The sequence below is a fragment of the Colossoma macropomum genome, unplaced genomic scaffold (genome assembly GCF_904425465.1).
Source record: "Colossoma macropomum unplaced genomic scaffold, Colossoma_macropomum, whole genome shotgun sequence".
Taxonomy (NCBI): Eukaryota; Metazoa; Chordata; class Actinopteri; order Characiformes; family Serrasalmidae; genus Colossoma; species Colossoma macropomum.
This window is the reverse complement of record NW_023494789.1, coordinates 7894758-7920162: the sequence shown is the minus strand read 5'-3', so window position 1 is coordinate 7920162 and position 25405 is coordinate 7894758. Positions and strand designations below refer to the sequence as shown.

The 25405-nt window shown below is 38.5% G+C and overlaps 2 protein-coding genes across 3 annotated transcripts; both read right to left on the bottom strand.

Annotated features, from left to right (window-relative positions):
• Positions 1 to 201: 201 nt before the first annotated feature.
• itm2ba (integral membrane protein 2Ba) lies at positions 202 to 15442 on the bottom strand. 2 transcript variants are annotated; one of them, XM_036569970.1, is made up of 6 exons: positions 15217 to 15442; positions 5578 to 5709; positions 4727 to 4984; positions 3786 to 3896; positions 1875 to 2025; positions 202 to 1256 (listed from the first exon to the last, which is right to left on the bottom strand). In XM_036569970.1, exons 1-6 carry the CDS (start codon positions 15301 to 15303, stop codon positions 1168 to 1170), a joined length of 828 nt encoding a protein of 275 aa, XP_036425863.1. In that variant the 5' UTR covers positions 15304 to 15442; the 3' UTR covers positions 202 to 1167. The 2 variants fall into 2 exon arrangements, with proteins under 2 accessions (XP_036425863.1, XP_036425865.1); XM_036569972.1 differs by having other exon boundaries at positions 1000 to 1256; positions 4727 to 4945.
• Positions 15443 to 18354: 2912 nt separating this feature from the next.
• Positions 18355 to 23857, bottom strand: nudt15 (nudix (nucleoside diphosphate linked moiety X)-type motif 15). The gene is made up of 4 exons (XM_036569498.1): positions 23503 to 23857; positions 23223 to 23393; positions 21283 to 21479; positions 18355 to 18764 (listed from the first exon to the last, which is right to left on the bottom strand). Exons 1-4 carry the CDS (start codon positions 23541 to 23543, stop codon positions 18646 to 18648), a joined length of 528 nt encoding a protein of 175 aa, XP_036425391.1. The 5' UTR covers positions 23544 to 23857; the 3' UTR covers positions 18355 to 18645.
• Between the last annotated feature and the right edge of the window lie 1548 nt (positions 23858 to 25405).

Here is a 25405-nt window from a genome sequence, read left to right as displayed (position 1 = left end):
GTTTCATGAAAAAAAAAAAAAAATCTTATTAACAATGGCTGATAAATTAGGCCCATTGACTGTAACTATAAACTAGGAGGTGACTACAGTTCAGCACAGGCAAAGACCTCAGCAGTAATTCCAGGCCAAAGAAATAGAAAATACCAAAATGATACCTTAGGTGAAGATTCTCTGTGTGAAGAACAGAAAAAGAACAAAGAAAACAGTGGTCCAAGTTTTATTGTGTTAATCATTTGTACATTTAATGTTTTGTTACATAATGTTATACACATTTTATCGTCTATACAATGAGTTCAACATCTGTGGTAGAATTTAGATATAAACCCTTACATTTTCATCTTATACATTCTGAAATCTCGTTTAATATTTTTTCATTGTCACAAATCACTATGAAATTCGAATGCTCTGAAATTAAAAAGATTCTCTTGCCTTTTATATCCGACATCGTAAAGCAGATTAAGCCTAGATAAAAATGTCCCTGTTTGTCACTAAGTCCAACACTCATTTACCTGCGTTCTAGCACTGTATTAATAGTTTTAGCTGATAAACCAGTTAAAAAAACCTCAACATTCTAGACTAGTAAGTATATCTAATACAAAAATTATTCTGTTTGTGTTCGTATATATTCCTTTAATGGCTATATCCTACATATGTTGTCTAATCTTCCAGTGTATAATATGGTGAACTAGGCTGTGACAGACCTTCACAGTTTAAGCAAAGACAAAACAGCGTTTCTTTTATTGCCTCGTGTACAAATGTATACTTTGAACGTTCCTCATTTTCACGAGAACTTGCTTTAAATCTCATATCCCACCTTTAGGAAAGTTTACAAACAAAGTAAAACTAATCAAGAATGAAAACAACAAAAATCTTCACAAATATAAGCTAAACATTGAGATGTTGATTCTGAAAGGGAAATGGAGAAAGGGCCTTAAACTTAGTTTATTACAGGATGATGGGGGCTTTTAGTCCCCTCCTTTCTCACTCTCCACTATCATCTTTGCTGTACAGTAAAAAGGACACAAAGCAAGACCACCACACACGGGAAACAGGAAGAGCTTTAAAAGGAAAGAGAACAAGGGGGTGGGAAGGGGTCCCAGAAACTCACTGCACTCAATTGGAATTGGTTAAAGTGGTTCATGTTGCTTCTAGCAGAGATTCTGCGCTCTACTGCTCGCAGATCAGAGTCTCCACCACAAACTTGTTCTCAAAATGGCGAATCTTGTGGCAGTCAAGGGCCTCGCGCTTCTGGATTCCTGTGAAGAGCAGACGGGAAGAAACAAGCTCAAACATCCAATACCTGGAAAACACTGGTAGTAGCCTGGAACTGTTCGTAATCCATTAGAAGAGTAAAAGGAAGAAGGTAGTCGGAGGTTGTCAGAGTTGTTTGGGTCCTGCTTCACTTATGAATGTATTTTCTAGAGTTGTCAGAAATTGCTCGTCTGTTAATAAAGGTTAATAAAGAGCTTAAGCAATAAATTAACACCTGTTTTTAATTAATTAATGCATACATTCACTCTACAAGCCTCAAATTCAAACTTTTTGCTCTGATCCAATCCTTCTGACTCAATGGTTCACATTTATGTAGGTAAGTGACTCAAATCTTTTTCACGTGGTTTGTTTTATTGCAGGAAAAGGCGCTGGAATCTTCACTGACGAGAGCACGCAGCCTATAAAGATAACTGACATAGCGGATGTGGCTGCAGATGGCACTAAAATTACTGAGAAACACAGACAACATATGACATCATCCTATCCCACCCAAATAAAACTAACCTCGTCTGAATAGTACTTAGGTGTAGGTGGATTTCATCCAGGTTGGTGTCCATGTACAGTGTGTGTGGGCGGAAGAGTCTAAGTGTGTGATTACTCACCTGGGACAACTTCCCTGCGCTGTAATCTGTAAGTGTCTCTGCCTCTACACAGGCTGTAGATGAAGTAGCCCAGCTGCTCCACATGCTCAACCTTCTCCGTCACAACCATCTGCTCATGCACCAGGTAGGACTGTGGCAGGTATGTGCCAGCCTACATACAGAGTGTTACATTTGGTCTGGTTAACACAAAGGCAGATACAACAACAGGGCAAAACCAATAGCACAAACATTTTTACACTTCAATAGGCATCTTTCACAGAACAACACATCTTCAGTTTGCGAGTTTGGACTGTGCCTTTAACATATGATGGTAGCATGACGGAAGACTGAGGGAAGGAGGAAGGGAGGGGAGAGAGAACTTGAACCTGAAGTTTCAAGACCAGACTGCCCCCACTGCCCCTTTTTAAAACTGGTCAGACTGATATAGGGCTGGACAGGGAGGAGAGGGGATGGTGGTGGGGATTGCAAAAACAAAAGATAGCGCTAGAAATGTATAGGGTGTTCCACTGGAAGGAGAGGGGGTTTCAGGCATGGTCCTCCCCTACACTTCAGTTATTCCATAACTCCATTTTATGATCTCATCCTAACTCCAAATAAAGCAAGAGCACTACAGAAGCATCTTAATACTAACTTTACAATAACCCAGTGGTGTCCTAATGATTAATCCAAGGCCAAGACTGCAATCAGCAGATTTTTGCTCAAAACACAAAACTGGCACTAGGCCAATTTATTGTTTTTATTCTGGTAGATCTGAGCTGCAAGTTTATTCTGTAAATAATGTGAGTGGAGGCTGCTGCTACACCTGTATCAAAATGTCACAGCATAATTATGCATGACCCATTGTGCTAAACAGCCAGATGCCTCTTACCTTCAAAGCTTCATTTCAATTGTCCTATTTAAATAGGCGAAACTGATTTACAATGGACAAAATTTGAAATACCATTTCGGCCCATTAAAGAGCAAATCATGGTGTTTATATTGCAAGTTTATTGTATTAATTTACCAGTTTGAGTTTCAGATTTAAAGAAAAAAAAAGCTAATAAAAATCAGCCATTGGCCAATTCGTAAAGAAGTAGGAATCAGAAACAGACATTAAAAAAAAAAAGTTTGGTGTATCCTTTGTCCTAGCTTCTGTCTAAAGCTTCCATTTTGACTGTTACACCGTATATAGTATAAAACTGGCCGTTAAAGCTGCACTACATAAGATGCTTTTGTTAAAACTGAAAGAAGCAGAATTCCTAAGTTATTAAAATCTTGTACATGCGCTGCTCCGATTCGCCCTGTAAAGAGCCTGAAATAACATTTTAAAAGTCAGGTGGTCTGACTTAATGTTTAGGTCTCAAACATAAAATCCACATTATACTGATGAAGATATGATGAAGATATAATACCTTCATATGTTACCGATGGTGGTGAATACAGGGTACAGTGTACAGGCTGGCGAAAACACATTGAGGAGCAATGACGTCCCCATTAAACAGCAGGGGGAGACACAGTCACAGTATTCTTGACTATTTAAATCATGGCTAAAACTCATAAGTTAACTGCACAGGAATTGTTTTAGTTTTTTTCCTGCAGTAGTAGCTGTTCAGCATTTTGTTGAGATTATTTCGATCAGGTGTTTATGTGCGTATAGACTCTTGCTTCGTAATAGACATGACTTGAGTATTAAACCTCGACTGAGTAGTTTAGGACATCCTAACTTGACATAAGATGTGGTAAGAAAGGACATATTTCTTTGATTCTTAGATAGGATTTGCTTCTGTACTCCAATTTTGTGAAAAATCTTATCTTGAGCTGGTCAGATCTTAATTTAGGACTAAAGATGGAAAGTTTCTGGAATGTTGCTCCTGGATCCCTTCATTAGAACAGAACTCCGTTTGGCCTGACTTTCTCTGCTGCCACAGTTACCTTGATGTTGACGAGCAGCTCCAGGAAGTCCTTGGGGGGCATGACGATGGAGGTATTGAGAGGGGTGACATAGCACTTATTCAGATTCAGATCCAGATAGGCAGTCATTCTCTATGGGGAGACAGGACAAAAGATGGAAGGAAGAAGAGTGAGGGTGTGCCACTGATTGTGTGTGTGTGCTTATAATGCAGTTCAGGTGGGCGTCGGATGTTTGTGCGTTTACACACAAAGCAAAGTCATAGACTTCATGTATCCACTAGTATCCTGAGTGAGAGTTCAAATCATTTGGCATCTTCTTTTACTGAATCATTAGAAACGATTACAAGACTCAGTATTAACAATCATTATAAAGGTCATTCTAAAACCTTTAGCTAACGGACTTTTAGCTAATGTTAATGATCGCTCATTTCACTGTTAAACTGATTTAGCAAGTTCATTTCACCATTGATTTAGCAAGTTTATGTTACTGTGCAAAAGTTAGACTGTTAAACTGTAAAAATTAATGAACTAACAAACAAGAAAAAAAGAGCTTTCTTTCAATTATCTTAGCTGCAGTAGCATCTGACAAAAAAGTAATACCTGCTTCAAATCCTCAGGAAGACTTTACAGTTGTTTTCTTAGTCCTGATTGGCTGAAGAAATAAAATACTACACTGAGCCGACAGCACATGACTGACGTGTCCTTAAGCAAGGCACCCAACCCCCAACTGCTCCCTGGGCGCTGCGGACAGGGCTGCCCACCGCTCCGGGCAACTGTGCTCACTGCGCTAGTGTGTGTGCACTGACTAGGGTGTATGTGGTGTTTCACTGTATAGATGGGTTAAATGCGGAGGTGACTTAACTAAGTAATTAATTAATTAATGATGAAGGCGGCCACTTGACTGCACCAATACTGAAATGTTGGAATTAATTATAATAATATTTTTATTTATTTGTTCTCACCCGGTTGAAGTCATGAACGATGTCAGCAGGGTCATTGTCACTAAACTCAGGCACTGGAACATTGATGAGCTCCACTTTGTCCTCCTGCAGTATCCTGACACGCTCATCCAAACGCTTCAGCATGCCCACCAGCTGCTCCGGGGTCTCCTCCTCTGCGCTCTCCCGCATCATGTAGCGTTCCTCGTGATAGTTCACGCCACAAAAGTATGTATTCTCCTCCTGAAGAGTAACAGCATCAAACTCAGCTGTGCCCACATCCTGTGGAAATAAATGTCCTACCCTTCTGTCATACTTCTCATCAACAATAACAAAATCATGGCGTCATTTGGTATTAATTATATCTCACTCTTAGCGCGTTAAAAGCAGTGGAGAAATGCCTGTTGAAATTCAGATTCTAAATTTTCAATTAATGACACGTTTGTGTTTGTCAGTCAGAGATATTTTATTTTATTACCATGTTTAGGTCTTTACATGCCATTGAAACAAATGGTGAAAAAAAACAAACAATGCAAATCTAACTGTAAAGTAATACAGTATGTAATAACGATGTAATGAACTAAATTAAATAAGTACATTTTAAATAGTATAACAAAACAAAATGTACAACTCTTGACTGTCAATGGTTGAGATCATCCTCCTTATTCTCACCACAGCTTCTATGGCTCTAAAATGTCCAGAAGCTGAATTCCATTGAGCTCAAGGTAATATTCTCAAATAAACTTGTTTTCTTGACATTGTTAGGACTATATGCATCGCTGAATTACACCACGTATAACACCTAAAAGAAATATCCAGGAAAGGTTTAGGTCTGCATGTATGGGTGTGTGTGCGTTCAGAGCATTCTCCCTCACCTCCATGATGTAATATCTGTACAGGTAAGCTCCACCAACCACCACGCCAGAGAGCATGAGGGCCAGACCCAGACACATGCACCAGCACCAGGCCCGAGACTGCTGCCTGACCCGAAGAACCTCCTCCACATCCTGCATGCACAGAGAGAGAGAGAGAGAGAGAGGGAGAGAGAGAGAGAGAGAGTCAGTGCTAGGACTGCACAATGTAAAGCATTTTGCTCATCAACACAAGTTTTCACAATAAACACACTGCCATGGGCTAGATTTGAGAGAGTTGAGATTCATGCCAAATCTGGAAGTGAAAAAGTTGACAAATACAAGTCATGTCCAAAATTTTACTGTTTTCTAGGTATTTTTAGCTTATTTGTTCAAAATCTGTTCCTCATCATATAAAGCTCAAAATGGTCATTTTGTAATCAAATGTGGGAGACTTTGTTCTACAGGTTCTATCATGACACTTTGCGCAAGGACTCTGAAGATCGCCACTAGCGATGTCATTTGTGGACGGCTGCTAAGCTATTGTGACCTTTTGTCATCAACTGTTCGAAAGCTATTGAAGAAAGAAATACGAATATACAAAAATTCCACCGCTCATGAAACATTGCTCTCTTTTTTATATTTCAGTACAGTTATCTTAGTTCTAACTGCCAAATAATCTTAAATACTAATCAATACTATCTGTCGGTTGGCTGTAAAATGACGGTCAACTGCTTCCCAAAATGAAAAACTGGCCTGACTTTGTACCTATGAAGTAAGACCCTCGCAGAGCACCAGAGTGAAATCTTTCACTACACAAACTTGTGTGCACAAGGAACATAACGAGAGCAGAACCACAGAAATGTAAAGACACACAATATGAACACACAAACAGGAGAACAGCACTGTTACCATTAACTACTAGTCTGTAGAAAAGTGCGGCTGGCCAAAAAAAGACTACAGATAATATACATAATATGCTATTCATTTTTAGGGTCTGTTTTACTGCACATGCAGCCAGATCTGCACCAAAATTGTATAATTTTCTAAAATTACAGTTTATTGTATGGATGCACAATATCGGAATCATATTGGTATCAACAGATATTTGCTAGGAAAACATAATATAGGTATTGGACAGAAGTTTAGATTTGACCAATATTTCAAACAGATATGATGATGTATTTATTTTGTTCAGCAGGCAACACTGGGCTACTAGATTTACATTTTATAAATGTGTGTATCAGCATTTGCATCAACATCCAATACATTAAAAATTAGATATCAGTAGGGGTAGGTGAGATGGTAAAACTATTATAATGCGATACTGCAAGACATTTTCATGATACACGATATGCATCATGTTTTGCAAACTCTACCGCACTAAATCTAATTCAACAGGCCTAATTATGCTCATGTAGTAGTAAAACACATAGTTGTTCTTTAAGTACTGACAATATCCACAATACGCTCAGAAAAACGTGTTTCTCATATCACGATAATGATCCACCCCTAGATATCAGCATCTTACATGGTCATCATGATGTCTGAACAACTTATAACAACTTTATTGCACATCTCAAGAGGCGTTTCCTGACAGACTGATGTGCTGCAGTTAGCTTCGACCACAATTTCCAGACTCAAGCTTTAGTTCTGAGCATAAAGCCTGGGACAGTGTATATTAGTTTATGTCGTGGAACCGCCTACAATGCAGGAAGAGCTGCTGTACAATTCAATTTCACCATATTAAACCACTGATGAGTAAGCCGCCAAACAGACAGAAATGGTCAGCAGGCTGGTCCACTCAGGCTCAAACCGTATTACTGCTGACTTCCTCTTTGAGAAAAGGACATCATGTGCTTATTCTCTTAGCTTCTGCTTTTGTCCTGCTTTGTGCTGATATGATATCCTGAGGGACGGTCATCGTGGTTATTATTAAGGCAACAAACCTCGAGAGGCCATTTTACCCAGTTAAGGGGCATTAGGCACAAAGTGAAGCATTACATATAGTGACAACACAATGTGATAAGCAATAGTGTTTCGTATATAATTATTAATAATCTATTATAAGCATAACCTGAACAGCATGTCTTAATGATTAGGAGGATCACTGACATTGACCTCAACATTTCCATCAACTGATCTGAAGTATAGTTAAAGCACTTTTATACTTTTCTTCAGGTGTTGTTTTTTTTTTTTTAATGATTTGGGTCATTAACACAGAAATAATCAGGTTCAGGCACATCAGATCTTAGAACCGGCACAATCTGCTGTATGAAGTGTACTACGACAGTGAAGACGCTCCTCGGTTCCACAGCGGAGGCTGCAGATTAAAGGGCCCGATCTCTAAGGGACTCTGAGCAGCCAGGGACAAAGAGCATTCGTGTTTATGTAACAGAGCCACTCTCCTCTCTAGATCCATCTCAGTTTCACTGCATGAGATTCATGAATTAATTCATTTCTATCTTAAAAGAGGTTTACAGCAAACTAACAAGCGTTCCTCTTGTTCAAGCATGTACTAGATGTATTTATATAAGCTGAGTATGTGTTATTGTTCAGTCTGGGTGTGGCAGCCACGTTTCAGACAAAAGCTTTGTGGGGAAAAGGATGTTGGGACATTTCCAAGAACAACCCCTCCCCCCCTCCAGCCCCCAGAGACAGGAAATAACAGAACTCATGGTGGAACAGGGCAAAAGGCACCAGGAGAGATAATAATAGTTGTTTTTGTAAAAGTGAAAGCAAAAGTTTTAAAGCAGAATTTCACCAATTTTTCAAAATTTCTGCAGGTGTAAACAAAGACCTTCAGAGTGGTTTATGGCAAAAGATGTACAAAGTGTTTAATGCCTCTAAAAGCTCCCTCACAGAAAGTAATTACAGGAAGTATTTACAAATATGATGCCTACGGTCTCAGACAATGAGTGTGTTTACATGCACTCAATGACCCAATCATAACTGGATTTCTGCAGTTATCCTATTATTCAAATGGTCATGTAAACATTATACTCCGATCTAGAAATCCGATTAAGAAATCTGATAAAGAGACCTGTATATTTGCTCAGTACTTGTAAACTCTTACTCTGATTTCTTTCGGATTTCTCAGTCTGAGCATGTGCGGGACAGACTGCGGTACTAGAAAATAAGTGAGCAGCGTTGCCGCGAGACGCAGCAAAACACTTTTGGAGCGACGCTGAAACCAAACACGAAATGAAGGATTTAAATATTTCTCATCTTCTAGATGACCTATGGTCATATTTTCAGGTAAAGTATGCGGGATGTTTTTCAAAACGAAAACTCGCAGCATGAAGTCTGAGTTTTATATTACGTTTACGTCACGTCTTCTTCTGTGAGTTTATTGGCCGGTTGCAAAGCAGAAATCTGATTACTGCCTAAATCATGTAGACCCAGAGTTTTTACATGATCTGATTACTCAAGTGCATATAAACAAGTGCTGGGCGATAAACTGATAACAATAATTATTGCAATATAACTTTCCTTGACAGAACTATAGGAAATGTTCGATAAATTTCGATATAATACACCATTCTCACACTTCCATTTTCTAGCGACAGCCGTGGTGTTTTCTACTGCAAAGAAAGCGACAGTACTCTGCTGCCACAAGAGGGCGCACTTCCGAGTTTTTGACATGGTTTGAGGACTGAAATGAGTTGCCAAATACACTTTAGCAACACCTGAAACATGGAGTTATATATTCCCTGTTTGAGTGGAGCGATCGTCGATCTGTTCTCCTGTGACCAAGTGTGAGTGACGAGGTAAGTGGTGTAACTGTACTGGCCAGCGAACTCACTTCTATCCTAACATCCTAACAAGCTTTAGCAGCGATAAATCACATCTCAATGATTGAACTATGTGAAAATGTGAAAAATCAGTGGAACTTTAACTTAAAGACCACAGCTGGATATGCTAGAGCTTACTGTTTGATTAGGTAACTTATTCTCTACCAGTCTGAGGAAAAGCCACAAGCTAATAAAACGTGCTGAAGAAAACACTGAAGTAAATACAGGCATGTTTACTGGCGCGAATCCTTAGGGAGCCGCTCTGTCGCCTTCCCCTGTGATGATGGTGCAATTCTAGCATGGAGCAAAATCATCGCCCTCCTTTACTCCAGGAAGAGCACTGAAATGAATCTAGAACCGAGCTTCAAGGGAGAGCTCTTCAAAGAATTACATTTACAGTTTTCTCCCTTAACCTAAATGAAGTTGATCAGCCAAGACATGTCTGGGTGTCCGAAGCTTACACCTTCAATCCTGGAGCTGTGAGACTAATTTAGCTCCAAAATAAGTGCCTGAACGTGAACATGTTGCCAAGGACGAGTTGTTAAGGATATGACTGAGAAGGTAAAGATAGCAAAGCAGCATCACTAACAAGGCAGCTACTGACTGTTGCTGATGTTAACTAGGGCCAGCAACACTTAGAATATATACCTTGGGTAAAGACAATGAGTCATTAGCATCCAACATGACACTTGTACACTGTTAGCTCATTAACTTACCTGAAGAGTTACCTTCAGTTAATCATCCAACATTAAAACCAACCGATTTTCATAACCCGTTTTTAATTAATAAAACGTTTCTCCGCAAGCTGATATATTTTTGTGCAACACCAGAGCTCATCTAAAAAGCTGAGCCCTCAGCCCTACATCTCCACAAAGCTGTTTTCTTTTTTAGGCATTCTTTTTCCTTCTCAGTGGTTAACTGAATATCAGTTTATGAACTCTTATGGATATTTGAATATTAAAATTAATTGGATTTGACATCACTAATGTGTAGCACTGAACAATTTGGGCTAAATATCTAATAGTGATTTTTCTGACCAGTCGTACTGTGACTTAAAGTTCAACTGTTTACTATAAACTTAGGTCCATGCCTTTTTTTGCCAAGATTACGAACATTTCCTCATTTTCTGGCTTACTGAAGATCTGATGTCCTAGCACACGGGTGTTTGGTTGCCTCTGATTAGTCTAACTCATCTACAAACAGTTCACAAGCTGTGTGGTATTAGGTTAAACCTCCCCACTTAAGACTTGTAGACTATGCTTGAAATTGCAGCTCTTGTGATTTGGAAATTGGACTCTTTCAAACCGTGATTACAATATAAAAACGATGAATCTTTTCAGCCCTGATAGTGTGGTTTAACTAATCCTTTCAATAATCTTAAACAGACTTGACTGTATGGTTCCCACACTGTTTAACATCCTTTTATCTATAATAATGGACAAATCTATATTTCATAGCTACAAACAGTAGTGGCAACTAGGGATGCTGTCGGTATGGGAATCTTTCAATCCTGATATATGATATTTTTTATATACATATCTGCCAAAGCCGAGAGATATGTGAGAGAGATCAGCATTGCAGAGAAATATAATCTTTATATCTATTGTGTTAACAATTGCAGTAAGGAATAAAATTTGAGCATATTGTCCCAAGGACACATAAACATTCTGCTCTTCGGAGTTTATTAAACACATCATCAAATATTGGTTAGAAATTTGGCCAAATCTTAACATCTGTCCACCACTGGCTGATCACATTTTTGTGTGAAAGGAAAACTGTAAATTTATTTATTTTTTGCTGAACTACAGCTTTAATGCAGGCAGCACATTCCAGACAGGCTGAACCTTTCATTCTAACAAAATTGAATGGTTACAATTAGGTGCTTTTTCGCACACGACCACAAGCCAGCGGTTTGCCAAAATACACAACTCCAGCTTGAAACAACAACAGTGGGAAAACAAATCTGATTCGATCAGCTAAAATGTTCCACATTGTCTACTGATCAGAAACTCTGATAAACATATACTGATCAGGCATGTGATATTCATTACGCAATCCTGCTTCTTACCAGCTGCTTCCTTAAATCTCCTCTGAAAATCAAACACGGAAAGGCTCCAGTTTCACCCTGTCCACCATTCACTCATCCCCAAACACACTCAGCCTGTTCGACTCCCAAACACACACACACAAAACAGCTTAGGCCTAACAGAGGCCGTCTTTGTTGAAACGGTAGGAGAACTGGTAGGAGATTTTGAAAGGGAGAAAAAAAACTCTGCTTTAAAGGATCAGATCCAGCCAGACGGCCTCAGCCAGGCTTTGATCACCTGTGTGACAGAGATCCAAGAGACCGTCTTCACTTCAGCAGAATCAGACCACACATACTGTTCTTACTGCTTATCTAGTGGGGAATCAATGACAGCAAACCATGGTGACATGATCCTTTTAGAATGTTTTCTTTTTTAATACTGATAACAAAATCTTGAGCATCGGCCGATACCAATCTGATATTTTTCTCTGAGGGCTACTAAGCTTTCATTTGAGACAGCACTTTGCTTGAAGGCGAATTCCACCAACTTATCAAAACTTCCGCATAATTCAATCAGTGATGTGAAGAAAAAGTCATTCAGACTAGTCTGATGTGAAATTGGTCCTTTTAGATAAGCTCACCAAATCAGATGTTTTTACAGTGGTGATGATAAGAACCAGGGGTCACAATGTAAACATAACCATTTTCTTTACTATCCAAAACTACCAGTGAACCTACACCCGTCATCTGACTTTATATGTGTGTAATGTAAAGTTGATAATGTTGACAATAATGGTAAATCTGAAAAATAATTTTTCTTTTTGCCTTACAACACCCTGCATGTATCTTTCACCATGAATGGATTAAAAAAATTATTTACCTCAAAATTATTGTCTCAAACATCAAACTTCGAACCATTTCATGCAGTAACTTTCTGCAAAGTAGATTTTAGATGCACCAAATGCTTCAGACATGTGGTTTTTATCACCCTTACTGTGAACATTTTTGACTTAGTAAGGTTCTCTCTGGATTTCTCCTTTAAGATCAACATCTAAAAGTAGGTTATAATCAAAATACTCAAACACTCCACTTAACCACAGAAAGAAATACACAGCTAACAACATCACATCCCACAGTCCGACTACGTGCCATTTTAGGATACATTTGCTATAGGATTGGATTGTAATCATCTTTTCCCACACAGACATCAACCCAATATCGTTACCTACGACTGACATCGATCGAGCTGCTCTACTTAGATACCATATAGATACTGTTCCACAGGCTAAAGTTTGCTGATATCACTCTATTAAAACAGGGTACCCAATGACAGCCTAGATCACATGACATGTACCAGCTTGGTAAAGGGGACCACCACGGTCACCACAGCGGAAATTTTCTTCTTCATGTACAGTTTTAATAAACATTTCCTTTTTTCAAAGCAATATCTGACTATTTTGGTACTGAAGCATGTTTGTTCATTCTACAACCCCATTTCCAAAAAAGTTGTGCAGAAGGTGCAGAATGTAAATAAAAATAGGATGCAATTATGCAAATCATGTAAACCATATTTTTAAAGGAAAATACTATTAAAACAAAATATTGAATGTTGAAACTGACAAAGTTTATTGTTTTTTGAAAAACATATGCTCATTTTGAATTTGACGCCAACAACACGTTCCAAAAAAGTTGAGACGGGGGCATGTTTATCACTGTGCTGCATCACCTCTTCTTTTAACAACACTCTGTAAGTGTTTGGGAACTGAGGAGACCAACTGCTGTAGTTCTGAAAGTGAAACATTTTCTCATTCGTGTTTGGTGTAGGATTTCAGCTGCTCAACAGTTCGGGGTCATTTTTGTCATATTTTTCATTTCATATTGCTCCAAGTGTTTTCAGTGGGTGACAGGTCTGGACTGCAGGCAGGTCAGTTTAACGACTCTTTTAATACTGAGCAATGCTGTTGTAACACATGCAGAATGTGGTTTTACATTGTCTTACTGAAATAATCAAGACCTTCCCTGAAAAAGACGTCATCTGGAGCATATACTGCCAAAACATGCATGCATCATTCAGCATTAATGGTGCCTTCACAGATGTGCACGTCACCCATGCCATGTGCACTAATGCTTCCCTATACCATCATGACTACTGGCTTTTGAACTGTGCACTGATAACAAGCTGAGTGGTCTTTAGCCCGGAGGACACAGCGTCCATGATTTTCAAAAAGAATATTAAAGGTTTTTTTTAGACCACAGAACACTTTCACTTCCCCTCAGTCCATTTTAAATAAGCTTGGGCCCAGAGAAGGTGGTAGCATTTCTGGATCCTGTTTCTATATGGTTTCTTCTTTGCATTTTAGAGTTTTAACTTGCATCTGTGGATGCAGTGATGAACTGTGTTCACAGACAGTGGTTTCTGAGCCCCTTCCATGCAATGCAGTGCCATCTGAGGGCCCAAAGATCACAGCCAGTCTTTGTAGTATTTTCCTTTAAATACAGGTTTTAAATGATTTGCGCAAAAAGTTGCATCCCAACTTTTTTGGAAATTGGGTTGGACATACAACGCATATATGACAAACATGCTTCAATTATTTTGGCCATGAGATCCATTTGCAGTAGTGCAGTTCTTATACCAGTCAGCCCCTGCATGCAATGCAATCAAATGTTCTACTATCTAATCATTACTTTCAGTTCATGCTGTATGAGAACACCAGCTTCCTTTTAAGGAATTGTTATTTTCAATCCATAACAAAAACATAATTCATTTGCAGTTCCTCTCTGCTGCTTCCCTGTTTTGCAGCAGGCTGTGTAGCAGAATGGCCCCAGCTTTCCTGTACACTCCTCTGGCTGTATTTCATTAATATTTCACAATGTTTCAGCGTGAAAAGCCTAACTGGCCCGTATCACACTGACTCATCATTAGCAGATTTCAGTGCAGGTTTGGCTGCATCTCTTACACTCGACTCGCCCACAACAATCAGACAGACGTGCTCAGTCTGGCACCTCCGCATTCAAACAGAAATAGGCTGAGACTTCTCAATGAAATCCGAGCCTGTCCATACGGCCTGAAACTAAGAGTTTACAGTCGAAAACAGACGACAGAAACGATTTCTAGCTTGAGGACTTGGTCATTCTGAACACAATAACAGTTGCTTCGTCTCCTACTTTTATTTGTGAAAGGCACGAATCGGGGTAGGTGCAAAATAAACCAACAAACGTACTAAAAATGCCATCAGATTTATTCAGGCCAGTCTTAAGGACTTGACAACAATATCACTGAGTGCTGTTTGAATGTAAGGATAGCTAAGGCGACTGTCAATCTCTAGCCATCTCGACTACCAGCAGCGTTTTCTGAAGTCAGCCATTTTCCCACACTCTGCCTTCATGTTCAGGGGCCGAGCCTTTTCATGGAGTTACTGAGCTCGAAGAGCCACAGGAAATAATGTCTCCAGGGACTTGTCCACTCAAACAAAACCAAAAGTGGCATGTCTAGAGGCATTTCTTCGGTGTTATTTCCAGAAAATTTCGGCCACAACGTTCTGGACTTCCTGACTGACGACACTCGACACTTTCGGTTAGAGATTAAAAAACCAGCCTGGCTGCTAACACAGCTAGCAAAACGCAGGTTAAAGTCGATTTGAAGCTCTATTTATGCCCTCCATGTAACAATTTCTGTCAATATACAGACATGATTTAGCAAGTAAGATCTGTAAATAACCAAACTCATTTTGAGGAATGTCGTTATAAGCTATCTGAGAAGTGACCGACTTCGTCAGGTACGTTAAGTTGACGTTAACGTTACCTCCGCTAACAGAAACTGGTCCGTCGTCTTTGTAAACTCACCCCTTTTTGTGGAATCAGCGCTTCATCCTTTTCTCCTTTCTTCAGGTCTTTTTGGCCAAGGGCCGAGGTAAAGGTTAGTTTAACCATGGCTGACCCTGACTAGCTATGCAGAAAGTACAACCCCGCGGTCTGAACCAAGTTAAACTGCCTAAACTAACCTACCCAAGCCGGACCCGAACAATGTCTGCTTCTGCTTCCAACTTGCTGTGACGCATTTACACAAACACAGGCGTTTAAGGGAGTCGGTAGGGGGCGCTACTGATAATAACAATATAGACAGCCCACATTAAAGGGAAATTCCATTGATGTTCCCCAAAAATCCGCACAATTCCGTCATTAAGATGTAAAAAGCAGGATTGGACAGAATGTTGTAGTGATGGCTGAAAACAGCAACCTATTCAGAATACATTTACAGTACATCTTGAAGGCACATGGGAAAAACTCTGCTGCTGAAATTTGTATTCACGTGGCTCGTCCCTGTTTCTGTTCGGAGGTTTTCCTCATTTAATTCTCCTGTTAATATGTTTCATGAAAAAAACACTTGTTTAAATGAAGTTACAAAATTCTCAACATTATTTTGGCTCTCATCGCCTGCTTCGGTCCACTGCTGCCCCCATAATCCCACTGCCATCTCATGGACTAAGCCAAAAATTTGCCATATCCCAAAAATAAAATTTTGCAAATTTGACTATAAATTTGGTAGCTGTGATTTTCAGTTAATGGCATGTGTTTAACCTGCCAAGAATACACAAGACCAGTACAACACAGATATCACTCATGAACATCAGTCCACTACTGAGGAGACTGTTCAGTTCCATCATCTCTCAAAGGAGTTCAGTAACACAGAGATTTATAACTCACATCATATTGATTTATCAGTCTACTCAGGCTTTAGCAGGAACTTCAGGGTTTATCAAGAACCCGTTTAAGTTCTTCTTTGGAGTATGTTTATATGCTGTTAGTTAGTTGATAAACAAGCACTGATGGTGTTTCTTTTTAAGATGGTATTAGTTTTTAAATTTAGTGGTAAGTATTCTAAAAGTAATCTCATAAAAATGTAAAAGGTAACTGTATTCTGAAAACTGCCCTGGACTGAATACAGATACATTTGCCTTACAATGCCCTGCATACTTCTCCACCACGTATGTATTTTGAGAATTATGTGGGTGTTTCTGCAACTACAGACACATTCAGGCCTAAGCAGTGGATAACATTTTTAGCGTAACGTGTAATGAGATCAGTTTCCGTAGGGTCATAACACTTTTTTACACATAACATTGTTGCTAAATATACTAAGCTGATATAATTTGTGAAGCCTATTTTGGGCCAAAACACCAGTTTTATTTATGTCTGTTGTCTGATTTCACTCTACAAACGCATTTACATAAGTTATTGAATTACAAGATTGCATCTGTTCAACTGAAGCAGCACCGTGTAAATGTTAAAGTATTATTAATGAATACTGTTGTTGATCAGTCATTAATGTCATTTTTTTTCTAAATACATGTATGTAAATAAAGTTTTTTTTTTCTGAGCCTAACAAACCTACTTTCAACTGAAACATCATACAAAAGTATAAAAGGTGTACAAAAGTGTGAGAAACAATCTAGGTGTTACAGAAAAGCAGTTAATGTAATATTTTCATATCATATTCATATTCCATAATCAGTATTTCCTACATAACTGTCCTACATAACTCTGTGTTGATTTGTGTTGATGGTAGAAGTTGTCTGCCAACACTAATATAACAGGACATGCTGAATGCCAAGTGTACTCAAAACAAGGAAAAGTCTTTACCACAGTGCAGTACTTTTTTAGTTTTTCTTAAAATTTGCATATATATACACATGTATGTATATATATATCACTGTTGTCAGAACAAAACTTCATATCTCCAAAATGGTAACTTTACAGGAGAAGGAAAAGGCATACTTTACTTTTAATGTAAGTCAATGGAACCAGACTTTTTTCCAAGTTCATTCATCATGAAATTTGCACACAATGTAAAGGACAACAGGCATTTTCAACTTGTGTCAAAAACTGAAATTCGACAAAAATCGAGGTTTTGTTTCAACAACAGTGATTTATATATATATATATATATATATATATATAGTTTTCGGCCAAAACCTCAAACTTTCATATATCTCATTTATGTAATACCTTCTTGTGATGTAGCTTTTAGAAGCATTGAACATTTCAGATGTTTAAGTTTCTAAATGTAGCATTTTCTCCTCAGAATTACTGTTATATGTACAAATTTGCTTGACGATCAAGATAAGTGGTTCATAATGAGGTTCCTGAGGCTCAAACTGGGAACAGTATAAAATGATTAGGCTATATTAAGCCAAATTGCATTCATAATTCATCAAATCATTTGCAATTAAAAAATTTATACACAAACACTGGCAGTAGAATGGGTCGTGCCAAAGCGCTCAGTGTCCAGGAGCAACAACAGCTCAACCTTCACGCAGTAGACCATGCGAACTCAAAGAGCGGGGCCGCCGAGTGCTGAAGCGCACAGCACCTATCCTCTGCTGCATCACTCACTACAGAGCTCCAAACAATTTATATGACAATTTGATGCAAGATTTGCCTGGGGGGCTTCTAACTCTCTAGGCTGGTACTGCCTCTTTTTGGTGCTATAAAAACAAAACTGCCTACTGATCTGATTTTTTTGCACTAATTGTGTGTAGGTTTGTTCATCATCATCCTGTACATACTAAGCATGCACAGACATGGTTTAGCTTTACAGTAAACAGGCACCGTTCTTCTCCCACCTTTCCCTACTTCAAAATAATGTGAACTTGTGGATCTGTAGGTCATTTAGCAAAATTTTATATTACCTACGCAACTGCTGCATCATTAGAGAAAAGCACACCTTGAATAAGACACATTTTATCAAATTATCAATCAACTTTAATTGAATCTACTTCTTGGTGTTGCACGTTCTCCCCGTGTCTGCGTGGGTTTCCTCCGGGTACTCCAGTTTCCTCCCACAGTCCAAAGACATGCAGTCAGGCCTACTGGACATGCTAAATTGCCCCTATGTGTGAATGTGTGTGTGATTGTGTATGTATGTATGTCTGTCTGTCTGCCCTGCGATGGACTGGCAACCTGTCCAGGGTGTATCCTGCCCCCCGCCCAATGACAGCTGGGATAGGCTCCAGCACCCCACCGCAACCCAGAAGGATAAGTGGTTTAGATGATGTACGTATGTATGTACTTCTTGGTGGATTGTGCCACTGCACTTGCCAGTGAAAGACACCTGCACCTTCCACTCAGTTCCACACACACAGTCCTCTTTCTGCTGGTAAGCCATATTTCATGTGCCTGCTTTATCCCAGTGGATGAGGTTAGAGAAAGCAGTTGCTGATGTTGTTCAAAGAGCATATCTTCTCACAGTGAAGTAAACACAGAGTTTACCGATTACATTAGATCTTTGCCTCTGTTTCTGAACGGCTGGAAACCCTGTTGTCTCAAATTAGCCAGCGGCAAGAAGAGCTGCTCCTCTGAGGGAAAGTCCTCCCAAAGTCTCCACATCCACCCTGAATGTAGAACAGAGAAAACAGTCAAAACTATTAGTGAAACTGAACATATTCTGGTCTTAAAAGGGCACCAAATGAAAAATTTAACTTGAGTTGCTTCTGTTTTAAAGATGCTGACTTGCGTCCCACAGCTATACCACAGCTGTCACCAGAGTAAGATTTTCTGCTTTAAAAGACAGTAAAACCTTCTGCTGATGATGTAACATGCAGGTAGAGGGAACACTGTTCTAAAACGTTGGGGTTTGGGGTGGATTTTTGGGCTGTTTCGGATTTTTATATTAGCTGGTGAACGCAGATAAGGAAGGCAGATAGCTAACCTTACTGCTAGGAAGCCAAATATCTTACTGCAGTCGTATAACTGTAATAAGTCCTCAAATCATCATTACAGTGGAGAGAACGGATTACTCACGTGACAAAAATAATTTGTCAGGTGAGAAGAACAAGTAAAGCAGCTATCTGGCAATCTGGCATCCATTTTGTGCCAAAAAGATTTACTGTTATCTTTACAAATTTGTTTGACAATCGAGATGAGTGCTACACTAATGTTAGCTTTAGTTGCATTTATTAAGCCTATAGATTAGTGGCGTGGCCAGGATTGGAGTGGATTGGTTGACACCGCAGAGATTCCCAATTGTTGTATGATGTATTTGCATAAAGCAGGAATGTCAAACTAGGTACTAAAGTACTGCGCAGATTAGCATTCACCCCCATCTAACGCTCTAAATGTAGTTCTTGAAGGCTTTGCTAATGAGCTGATGAGCTGAATAAGGTGTGTTTAATGAGGCAGAGTGCTGAAGTCCCGCAAGGACTGAAGCCTGACACGTGGCATATGGCATTCTGGGTATTGTAGTGTCACTGTTTAACAGAAAGATGAAAACAACGTATATTCTGTCAAACCAGTGAGGCTCAGCTGTTTTATGTTTCGCTACTGCACATTACATAACAGTAAATAACATAGTAAACTCTAGTTTTAGGTAGGAATACCCCTTTAAAAGCCAGGGTAAATGAGTAACTTCTGAATGAAAAAGTCTCATCTATTTGTCAGTATTGTATATTTACTAATCAATGTGTGTGTCCTGAGGTTTATAATGTGAACATAAAAAATAGTAGGCCCTATTAGGTGAAGCTGCACTCAAAATAAGGCCATTTAATTCTCATTAGAAGACAGATGAATCAGCTACGTTCTACATCAAGACAAACCCCAATAAAAGACCTGGACCCTGTTTAAATTCTTTTTTTTTAAATACCTGGTCAATTTTACCAAATTAGTTCAAACTGCAGTCCCACAGAAAAAAAAAAAGTATTTAAAAAAGTATTAAGTATTCAGACCTTAGATATTTACAATGATTATGTTATAATTTGTTTAAACCCAAGGCATTAATAGACACGGTAAAAATATACACAAAATCATATTTTATAGGGTACTTTGTATTGGGAGGTGTCTGAGGTGTTAAGAGTTTGCTCCTAAACTCCTAAATTTCAACTAACACTTAAAATATTTTTTATTGATTTCAAGTTGAAAGATTTTTTTTAAAGTTTCGTTTAAAAAATGCTGTCCCACGTTTTCATTTCATTATCAAAACACAAAGAGTTTTAGTCCATAGGCAGAGCTTAATTTCAGCCAAAATCTTGCATTTAAGAGCAGAAAGTAAGACTGCATCCCTGTCCCTCATGGCCACATGGTGAGCAGTTAGATCCCATTGTTTTGTGTCCCAAAGTCTGAACTTTAGTGTGTAATATTAAAAACTGTCACTACTGAAATATATGTTTTCTGCAATTAAGATAGCTTATTTGTGTTTTAATGAAAGATATAATGATTTTATGTGTGTACATTACCGTGTTTCTAGTCATGCACTGGCTGAGTTCTGCTCAAAATTAGCTAAAATTGTCTCTACCGAAACAGTCACCACTGAAACATTTGGTAAAGTTTCGGTAGTGTTATGATTGTATTGGTAGTGACAAAAGGAAATGCTCAATCGTTTCTTTTAACAAAACAAACATAATTAAGTCACTCAAAGCAAAAGGATTTTAGCTTAATGTCCAAGTCAGTTTAAAGTGTGTTTTCACTTTTAAGCAGATTTTTCAATGGGGTTTGCACTTTGCTACTTAGCTTGTTAAGCCAACTGCAATGCAAAACATTGAGGAGCCTGAACTTAACATAAATAACGTACGCGAATAATTGCTTTATCTGGTTAGAAACACTGCTTTACAGTTATAGTGTATCGCCTTTGCTTTTGTTGTTTTTAGCCATGAAGACTTCAGCATGCTAGGTTGGTTGAAGGGCAAGTTCACTCAGCATCTCGTCCCTCCAAGCGGTCATCCAATAAAGGAATGGAATGCCCCTTAAGATGGTGTTGATATGAGCAGTTGTTTCCAGCACTGTTACATTTTGACTAAGAACATGCTGGTGACATTTTGAAAAACTGTTGAACGTTTTCTTTCCATCTTATCAGAATAACTACTGTTATTTTAGAAGTGATGCTCAGACTAACAAACCACAATTTACAAACATACTTACCCTCGTTTTTCTCTGGCTCCATATTCACAGGCTCAGAAGGGAAGGCCCTGTCCACCTCTCCTTGCATGAAGATTGTAACGTAGTGATAGTTTTCTTCTAGCTTGATGGAGTTCACTACAGAGGCGTAATGGATGTTCTTCAGCTGTATCCCGGCCTCCTCCATCACCTCTCTCTGCGCACACTGCTCCCATGTCTCTCTGCAGAGGATGCACACAAAATTCAGCTGGAGACAAACATTCAGCATTAGGAAGAGGTTTGAGCAGATTTTTGGTAGGTTTCTCACATAAGGTAAGGTGCTTCTCTGTACTATGTATAACAATGTCATAACAGTTGCCACTGGACTGTATAGGGTTCTGAAATCTATAAACATTGCTTATGAAATTAACAAAGAGAAACACAGCACGTATTATTATATTATTCAAATTAACATGCAAATTGCCAAACACTGCTAAATCTGCTGCTTGCATTTAGATATGCCCCAATCCATTTTTGCCCTCCAATATGATCCGAGCACTTTAATTTTAAGTACCGATCTCATCTGATCTTTGTGTTTTCATAGATAATACAACCACACAAATCAGGTGAGCTACTCTGGGCTGCCAGTTAAAAGGGCACATGTCCTGCCATTTTGGTGTATTTTTTTTAAAAGGCCAATATCGTGCCTTTTAGTTGTATTTTATTTTGACATTACAGTTTTATTTATACATGACCATTTCTATCTTTTCTTCATCCTTTAGAGTTAGACAGGCTGCTTTTGTTACCGTGTCTTTAAGACTGAGATATGTAAACAAACTCTCTTCTGATTGGCTGTCCTGTATTGTGCCCTGTATAAAAAGCAGTCCAGGATGATTTTGTGATGTCATGAGAACCAACACATTTACATAGATCCACCTATTCAGCCTACAGCATTTTAGCCCTGCCCATTCATATCTAATTTCTAAGATTTTGAATAGGCCAAATACAGGGCAGCCAATCAGAACAAAGCTAATTTATCTTATATCAGTCTTAAATGCACAGTAACACAAAAAGCCTGTTTAATTCTAAGGGATAAAGAGAGGCTGAAAAATAGTGATGTGAAAATGCATCATGACTGTTTTTGTTACATAAAATCACACAAATGTTATAAGTGGACCTCACGTGGAAAAAATGAAATGTTGGATATAGCCCTTCAATACTACAGTAAAATTACTTATTTTTTATTAATGTAATGTGACATTCTGGATTGATAGATATTGATTCTTGACTTATGAACAAATCTGATTGCCTTTCTTGTTGATTTGGCTACCAGTTACTTTAATATTCTGCAGTAAAATCACTTTTTGATGCATAGTGGTACTTTTTTTGTGGACGTCTTGTGTTAATTAAAGATTTTATAGTGTCGCAGTAATGTATTTTGTACATATGCCTGTAGCATAGATACGCCTGTAGAGCTCAGTAACACTGAGATTAATAACTGATAATCACATTGATTTATCAGTCTACTCAGGCTTTAGCAGAGCTCAGTAACACTGAGATTAATAACTGATCCTCACATTGATTTATCAGTCTTCCTCTTTAGAAATCGTCTAACAAGAGTGTATGGTACATGTTGTGCTCTGATTTTATAAAGCTAATAAAGAAGTGTTCCTTGTAAATATCGTATATATTTTTAACATTTACTGTGTGAGTATTCTAAAGGTATTCTCCTAAAAACATAAAAAGTAACTGCATTCTGAGGTTGGTTGAATGTTCAGCACTTCTGGGCAAGTTCACTCAGCATCTCGTCCCTCCAAGCGGTCATCCAGGATCTTGTTCCCACGCGTTAATAAGACGTGGCCACGCATTATTTTTATTTATAAAGGATGTCATCATCAGGGCTCTGCAGATACTCAATTTCTGTATTCTGAATACATATTCCCAATACTTGTATTCAGTTCCATCCCAACCCTGGGCTTACTCACCCAAATTCAATGTGGCCTCCAGGTAACTGATAGGCACCCTTTCCAACCGAGCTCTTCCTTTTCCCTAAAAGCACACACCCCGGCTGAGTGGGATCAGTGACAAGCACTCCAATTCCCACACCAGGCCGCCTTGGGGTTGAGCTCTGAACTGCATCTGCCATTTTAGTTAACCTGAGACACGACAAGGAAGGTTAGTTATTTGACAGTATAAAGGGTTTAGCACTCCTAAAACTCTTTCAGTCAGTCTTTATAAGAGGACATGTAAAAGACCAATACTCACTGATGTCCTCCTTGACATATGAATCTTCTGGCCAATAACATATTTACAGCGGAATTAGGTCATTATCAACTTAAAAGCACATTACAGTCATTCACAACAAAGCTAACTCTGGTACTTATTTCAATAAGACATGCAGCGTAAATCGAGGTATTCCGGTGAATTGTGAAAGTAGGCCCTCCGGTTTTAGCATGTGGTGCTTACGCCTTTCACGGTGCGCAGATACGGAAATAGCGTAAAGATACATTCACAGTCTTCGTGGTTTTACAGGCTGTCTAACCTGGATTCTTTTGGGAAGCAGCCCCAAATTACTCAGAATGGGGGAAATAAAAAAGAATAAAAAAACGAAGATGCTTTTTCTGGTAGGTCGGTGAATTTCACGTTCAGAGTGATGTTTACGTTCAAAGTAATAAAGTTTAACTTCTTAGCGCAGAGTGACGTCAGCCACTTTTTTCAGCCGGCCAATCAGAACGAACGGTAAAAGGACGCTCAGCGAGGGCGGGCGGTTTCCATAGCAACAGCAACATAGGCGGAGAAAAATAACAACAGTTGAGAAACCGGTTATTAAGTCTTTTAGTTTTTAAGATTAGTTTGGTGAAAAAACTGCATGACATGTTAATAAATGACATTATGATCGTGACTTCCCTCCCCACCTTTTCTCCTCTTTGTATTGTTTCCTTTTCTCCTTTTTTAATTTGAAACAACAACAACTAATAGTACTTAAAAAGACACAAATGAAGGAAAGTAGCTTACATTAATAAATAGGGTGATACATATACATAAAATATTGAAACACATGCAGTTCTGATGGCTTTTTATTCTAGACGGCTCATTCATTCCTACAATTAATTACATTTGATGTGCCATTTTATTTTCAAAGTCAAAAAATAGCCTTACCTCTTAGTCCTTGCAATTAAGAATCACAATTCATGTATTAACAACTTCCATGCTAATTAATTAGCAAAATAAACTAAAATAAAATACAATTTTATGAATCACTGTTTACAAACGGAGTGAGATGTGAAAAGAATTAGCGACCAGATGTAGCCTGAGAATTATACATAGGCAATTTGTGTTGAAAGTCAATATACAATATTGCGAAATTGTTTAATTAAAAATAAATTGTTTATTTGTAGTTCATAAAATGACAATTTCAACACTGCGTTAATGGATGATTCTGTTTGACAATATTAATCATAAAGTGTAAGATGTATATATAAGGCAAATTAATATATTGTGGCCACAAGGTACTATAATGAAGCTACAAATTACTAAAATGAGGCCACAAATTAATATGCTGAGACCAAAAATTACTATATTGAGGCCATGAATTACTATATTGAGGCCACAATTTACTACATTGAGACCACGAATTACTATATTGGGGCCACAATTTACCACACTGAGACCACAAATTACTATATTGGGTCCACAATTTACTATACTGAGACCACAAATTACTATATTGAGGCCAGTAATTACTATTTTGGGGTCACGAATTACTATATTGGGGCCACAATTTGCTACATTGAGACCATAAAAAATTACTTTATTGAGGCCACAAGTTACTATATTGGGGCCACAATTTACCACACTGAGACCACAAATTACTATACTGGGGCCACGATTTACTATATTGGGGCCTATATTTACTACATTGAGACAGATGAATTACTATATTGGGGCTACAATTTACCACACTGAGACCACGAATTTAAATTACACTTCACTACACTACAAATTACTATATTGAGGCCATGAAATACTATTTTGGGGCCAGAAATTACTATACTGGGGGCACAATTTACTATATTGAGACCATAACTGAACAGATTGAGGCCACAAATTACTATATTGGGGCCACAATTTACCATACTGAGACCACGAATTACTTATATTAACTCGT

Bases quoted from the DNA above. Each gene is read 5' to 3' on its own strand.
- itm2ba (XM_036569970.1), bottom strand. From the start codon at position 15,303: ATGGTTAAACTAACCTTTACCTCGGCCCTTGGCCAAAAAGACCTGAAG. The intron at 5,710-15,216 runs GTGAGTTTACAA...CTGTGCATGCAG, and splicing joins CGCTGATTCCACAAAAAGGG to GATGTGGAGGAGGTTCTTCG. The intron at 3,897-4,726 runs GTGAGAACAAAT...GTCTCCCCATAG, and splicing joins TCGTTCATGACTTCAACCGG to AGAATGACTGCCTATCTGGA.
- nudt15 (XM_036569498.1), bottom strand. From the start codon at position 23,543: ATGTTATTGGCCAGAAGATTCATATGTCAAGGAGGACATCA. The intron at 23,394-23,502 runs GTGAGTATTGGT...GTCGTGTCTCAG, and splicing joins ATATGTCAAGGAGGACATCA to GTTAACTAAAATGGCAGATG. The intron at 18,765-21,282 runs GTAAGTATGTTT...TTCTACATTCAG, and splicing joins GGAGCCAGAGAAAAACGAGG to GGTGGATGTGGAGACTTTGG.